We start from the raw sequence: 6,000 nt of genomic DNA on the forward strand, positions 1-6,000 counted from the left end.
GAATCGTCGCTGTGGAAAGAAGCGCAGTAAAAAAAATCCAATACTTAGCTTCGCTCGCGTTGCCATAGTGGTGCGCGCCCTGTGGTCTCTGTGCAGCCCAGCCTCCTGTGATGACACTGCAGCCCATGTGACCACTACAGCCTGTTATTGGCTGTAGTAGTCACATGGGATGAAACGTCAGCCCAGGAGGCTGGGCTGCACAGAGGACAGCTGGGGAACAAGAAGCCATCGGTATGACAAGCCAGTGTAGAGATTTTAATTACATTTTTAACAAGAAAATGGTTGTTTTTTGTTTTTGCAAGATTTTCGATTTTTGAGGCCGAGTCACAGCTTTTCCGCCGCAAGCATTTGATCTATGTTGCAGCTTTCACCTCCCCTTTGAGCTCAATGGGGAAAAACCGCAACAGAAGAGCAACAATTCCGCAGCATAAATTGGCATGCTGCGGATTAAAAAAAACAGACCGCAGGTCAATTTATGCATGTTTTCTCTGCAGATTTTTTTTGTTCAAATCTCCTTCACTTTGCTGCTACTGTAATACTCTGCAGATTTTCCGCAATACAATCTGTTGCAGAAAATCCGCAGCTAATCCGCCAAGTGTGACCATACCCTAAGTGGGAAAATGTTTGTTTTGGTATTAATTCAGCTGTGATTTACTCCAACTATAGATTATAAAAAATAATGTAAACATTATTATTTTTGTTTTTTAACAGCATGCTAGTTTCCTGGGCATTGACAAAAGTGAATCACAACTGAAACATGCACTTGAAAATGTGAAGAAAGCAGGTGTGATGAACTCTGTTGCATTCCTAAAAGCATCTGTGCTAGGTAAGACATCTCTGAAGAAGAAACAAGCATTGAGATGTGCCAGCATGACATGGGGAATTTAAAACAAGCATGGAATGGTTGTTGTATTTTTGTTTTTACAAATTTACAGTTTATTAAAGATTTCTTTCCATATAAAAAGCACAAAAAAAAGGGGCACCGTAACTATAATTTCAGTTTAAATGCACATTTTATTTGGTATGCGTAAATATGTTTTAAATAAAATGTTTTAAAAATGTATGTTTTAAGAATATATGTTCCAACATATATATTCATATGTTGGAACACTGACTTTAGCCCTAGTTTATATTCAAGGGCAGACGAGTTCGCAATCAACTTGTGCTGAGGATTTTCTTTTTCATAACATTTCATTAGCTTTGTCGTATAAATTGAAATGTACTTATGGTTTGTATGTCTGAAGACTACAATTAATAGTGCACATTTTTTTTGTTTGTTTGTCATATAGGTCTTCCAATACTTTCAGAAAGCATGGACGTTGTCATTTCAGATATACCATTTGGAAAAAAGTTTACATGCTCCAAAGATATGAAAGAGCTTCTACCTGACATCATCCGCCAAATGGAAAGGTAAATTTAAATGTAGCATCAATTAAAAGTATAAAGAAAAGAGCAACTATGAATGGAATAGAACAAACTTGGAAATAAACTTTTCTTCTGATTTTTGTTTTGAAGTGGAAATTGCACATACGTTCACATGGCCACTCTTGAAAGTCTTAGGCCTGATGCACACGACCGTGTTCGGTCCGTGATATACGGTCCGCATGTCGGCCGCTTGTCCCGGACCGTACAAAGTACAGGGAGCCGGGCTCCTAGCATCATACTTATCTATGACGCTAGGTGTCACTGCCTATCCACGTAACTACTGTCACACACTAAAACATGATTACAGTACGGGACAGTAGTTCCGCGGACAGGCAGTGACCCCTAGCGTCATAGATAAGTGTGATGCTAGGAGCCCGACTCCCTGCACTGTGTTCGGTCCGGGACATGCAGCCGACATGCGGACCGTATATCACGGACCGAACACGGTCGTGTGCATGAGGCCTTAGGCTGGATTCACATTAAATATTTGTTGCAGATTTCACCCCTTCTACATTGAAAAGGGTAAAATCTGCAGTAAATATCCAGAACAGAGGGTTCGTGGCCTGGACGCTGGCAGGAGCAGATGTGCAGCAAGAGAGCTCCGCCAGTACCTAGTATAATCTGCTACCATCCTCCATAATAGCACTGGTTCCCTACGGGTACTGCACACAACGGTGATCCCCGTGTGTGGTGCTACCACCTGAGGGCTTTATTGAGGCATTTGATGGCTTTTTAGTGACGGGGCCTAGTGTATGAGTCGGACCCCTGGCCTAAATTTGAAACCGGAAGTGTGCGGGCCGCGCTCCCGGTCAGACGAGCAGACGCCCAGTAAGAGCTGTTGTTGCTCCCTGAAAGGAGCGACTCACTCTGGGACATTACCCCTGGAGGTCCTGCCCTTCCTCCCTTGTGCCATCCTTTACCTGGGCTCCATCTGGACCGCTGGAAGCAAGTCCCTGCAGGATATTGCAAACACAGCCACCACCCTGGATCTGCAGATACAGGCTCTCTGTGTGACTCCGTCTACTCTCCTAGGGTATGGAGAGTGGCCTTGTTATTTGGCTTAATCAATTCCCTGAAGGTACTATCTATGTTGCATGGGACCCCTTCACATCATATTACTTCTAAATATGTGACTGTAATGTAGCATCTGGAGGACTCTCCCCCTTCCCTATGCAATTACTGCAGTCAAGTATACTTCTGGTGCACTAGCCTGTTTACTAGCCTGTTTACGTGATCTAATGGTAATGGCGCCCTCCAAGCAGTCCAAAATTACTGACAAGATGGAGAAATCGGCAGGGACAGCGCCTGGGCCACATATATCACGGGCTTCAAAGGCTGTTGCTTTGCCTTCCACCTCAACTGATTCTCCCACTGAGCCGTCTACGTTAGATGTTCTAAAAGCCATCACAGAATCCCGTACAGTATTAACAGAAAAGATAGACGCTCTCCATCAGACTTTGGTCTTTTTGGGAGGCCTTATAGCTGACGTCCACACCTTACGTGAAAGGGCTACTGAGTCCGAACGATGGATATTAGACCTAGGGGATGCAGTAACACTTTTTAGATCTCGATTTGATACTCTAGAATCCCAGCAAACGATTTGGAAAGCCAAAATGGATGACATGGGAAATCGTTTAAGGGGATGTAATATCCGTTTTGTTGGGCTGCCGGATCCTGCTGCCTTCTTGGAGTCTTGGCTTAAATTGTCCTTCGGACAGGCTGCATTTTCTCCCATGTTTTGCGTGGAACGAGCACACTGTATCCTGACCAGAGCTCCCCCATCTTGGGCACCTCCACGTACATTCATTGCCAAGTTTCTAAACTTCAAGGATAGAGACAAGCTGCTAGAGCTCGCCAGGAAACAAGGTCCTCTGAAACATGATAGTGAAGATGTGCGAGTTTTTCCTAACTACTCCCTGGAGGTACAAAAACAGAGGCAGCGTTTTTACAGAGGCCAAGAAATCCTTGCGGGAGAAGCAAATCTCGTACTCCATGGGCTACCCTGCGAGGGTCAGGCTAGTGCACAACGGCTCTACTATATTTTTACCAGAAGATGTCTTTGCCTGGATGGAACTGTGTGGGATATAAATCGTTAATTCCTGACGAACTGACTCTCCCTGTGCTAATGCCCACTATGGATATGGATTTTGCTCCACACCAAAGGGACTTGAGGATTAACTTTTATCTCCGATCTAACGAAGCACAGAGAAGCCCAACCGTCTCCTACCGTCTTCTTCTCCTCCAAAAGATATCTTACATTGTGTGTTCTATTATGCTTATTTCTTATATTTGATGAATTTATGATTCATCTCAGGGAAGGGGATTGCCCCCACTTTCATCTAACCGTTTAAACCGTGTTTTCTAATCCCAGTTTTTCCTTTACCTTAAGCAGGCGCGTTACTGCATTTGGGAATGAAGCCTGTCTCATGTTTGGAGGGATGGGTAGGGTTGGTTGGGTTTTGCTTTTTAAGGCTTTCCATGTTTCTTCAACGATTTGAATGTAGTGTATAACTATATGTTTATCGGTGATTTGACCTTCCAGTCAGCTGACATTTGTAGTCCCTCGTGGGAATTTCACCTTCCTTCTCCCTCGAGTTGCAAACTCATTATGTCCTATTTTGTCTATAGTAATGATGGAGATATTATAGTATCTAAAAATTATCTCCTGGAATGTTAGGGGCCTCAGTGATAAGTTCAAGAGATCTTTGGTCTTCAATTTTAGCTCCACCTATAGCCCACATCTGATACACCTCTGGGAAAACCACTTGTTGGGCTCTAATTTGAAGGCTATGCATAAACCCTGGATTAAAAATGGCTATTGTGCCTCATTTTCCAGCTATTTTTGTGGGGTCTCTTTACTGGTCCACAAATCTCTGCAATGTGTAATTACCTCTAAAAACTGATCCTAGGGATAGATTCATTATTTTATTTTGCCAGCTATACTTTACCTTATTCATTATTTTGAATATTTATAATCCTCCTCCAGCTTCTTTCCTAGTCCTACATGAAATGATGATGATGATGCTGGTGACGGGCCTCGGCCCTGCACCCCTCTTACTCCTTGGTGATTTTAATCTACTTTGTCCGGAGTTGGATAGACTGGGGGGAATGGCGGGTGCAGTTTCCCCCTTGACTACATGGGCTGATGTGTATTACCTAACAGAGATATGGCGCACAAATTGTTCTGTCTTACATCCAACATGGCCTAATGCCGTGGCCTATATGTTTTAAGGAGGAAAGTACATGGGGAGGTGGCGAATCACACAGGCTGTGTATAAGTGTAGAAAGAATGGAGAGCTCTCAAAGACACTCTGCAAGAAGAGAGAGTAAAAAATCATACCCTCAGCATCAGTGTAGGTCAGCACAATGGAAAAGAGATCCTTCATGGGCTGTAGAAGGGTAAAACAGTACAGGTATGATGCTGTGCTGATACATAGTACGGTTGAAGAAAAAAAATGTCCATCAAGTTCAACCAAGGGATGGGAAAAAGGGAAGGGATATGTATAAACTATGGAACTCTGGGCTAAGACATTGTGACATTTTGTGAAATTAGACATTCCAGTTTTAGAAGTGTTAATATTACTCTCCATTGTCTATTATCTTCTATTTACAGAGTCCTGCGTGTTGGAGGTGTTCTTGTATTATTACTCAGCCAAAAGCTTCACTATCACCTAAAAACAAATTTTAATTTTAGGCCTAGTGAAAGTGAAAACCTACAAATCCATGGATCGAACTCTCTAACTTCATGCAAAGGTGAAGGCTCAAAAGTTAAAGAACAAATTGCAATAAAAAATTATGATTTTACTTCTCTCACTCATATTGAGTCTCATCCGGTAAGCCTTGGAGTCACAGAAGCTTTATTCTTTAAATGTAAAAAGACATCCCGGTAATTTTTTTCTAAGGTCCTATATCAATAATAATTTATTTAGAAATGTATGTGAGGTGTAGAAAAATAATTTAAAGAGGCTCTGTCACCAGATTTTGCAACCCCTATCTGCTATTGCAGCAGATAGGCGCTGCAATGTAGATTACAGTAACGTTTTTATTTTTAAAAAACGAGCATTTTTGGCCAAGTTATGACCATTTTTGTAGTTATGCAAATGAGGCTTGCAAAAGTACAACTGGGCGTGTTGAAAAGTAAAAGTACAACTGGGCGTGTATTATGTGCGTACATCGGGGCGTTTTTACTACTTTTACTAGCTGGGCGTTCTGACGAGAAGTATCATCCACTTCTCTTCAGAACGCCCAGCTTCTGGCAGTGCAGACACAGCCGTGTTCTCGAGAGATCACGCTGTGACGTCACTCACAGGTCCTGCATCGTGTCAGACGAGCGAGGACACATTGGCACCAGAGGCTACAGTTGATTCTGCAGCAGCATCAGCGTTTGCAGGTAAGTCGATATAGCTACTTACCTGCAAACGCTGATGCTGCTGCAGAATCAACTGTAGCCTCTGGTGCCGATGTGTCCTCGCTCGTCTGACACGATGCAGGACCTGTGAGTGACGTCACAGCATGATCTCTCGAGAACACGGCTGTGTCTGCACTGCCAGAAGCTGGGCGTTCTGAAGAGAAGTG

The 6,000-nt window shown here is 43.1% G+C and overlaps 1 protein-coding gene across 2 annotated transcripts in view; it reads left to right on the plus strand.

Annotated features, from left to right (window-relative positions):
• Positions 1–5,401, plus strand: part of THUMPD2 (THUMP domain 2 tRNA and snRNA guanosine methyltransferase) — a 102,439-nt gene extending 97,038 nt beyond the window's left edge. For both annotated transcript variants that reach the window (XM_075864420.1, XM_075864421.1), the window contains exons 8-10: positions 712–826; positions 1,290–1,410; positions 5,039–5,401. In XM_075864420.1, coding sequence (XP_075720535.1) covers positions 712–826; positions 1,290–1,410; positions 5,039–5,315 — 513 coding nt within the window. In that variant the 3' untranslated portion in view covers positions 5,316–5,401. The remainder of the gene's footprint in view (positions 1–711; positions 827–1,289; positions 1,411–5,038) is intronic.
• The last annotated feature ends 599 nt before the right edge of the window (positions 5,402–6,000 follow it).

This window comes from Rhinoderma darwinii, chromosome 4 (genome assembly GCF_050947455.1).
Source record: "Rhinoderma darwinii isolate aRhiDar2 chromosome 4, aRhiDar2.hap1, whole genome shotgun sequence".
In the NCBI taxonomy this organism is placed as follows: Eukaryota; Metazoa; Chordata; class Amphibia; order Anura; family Rhinodermatidae; genus Rhinoderma; species Rhinoderma darwinii.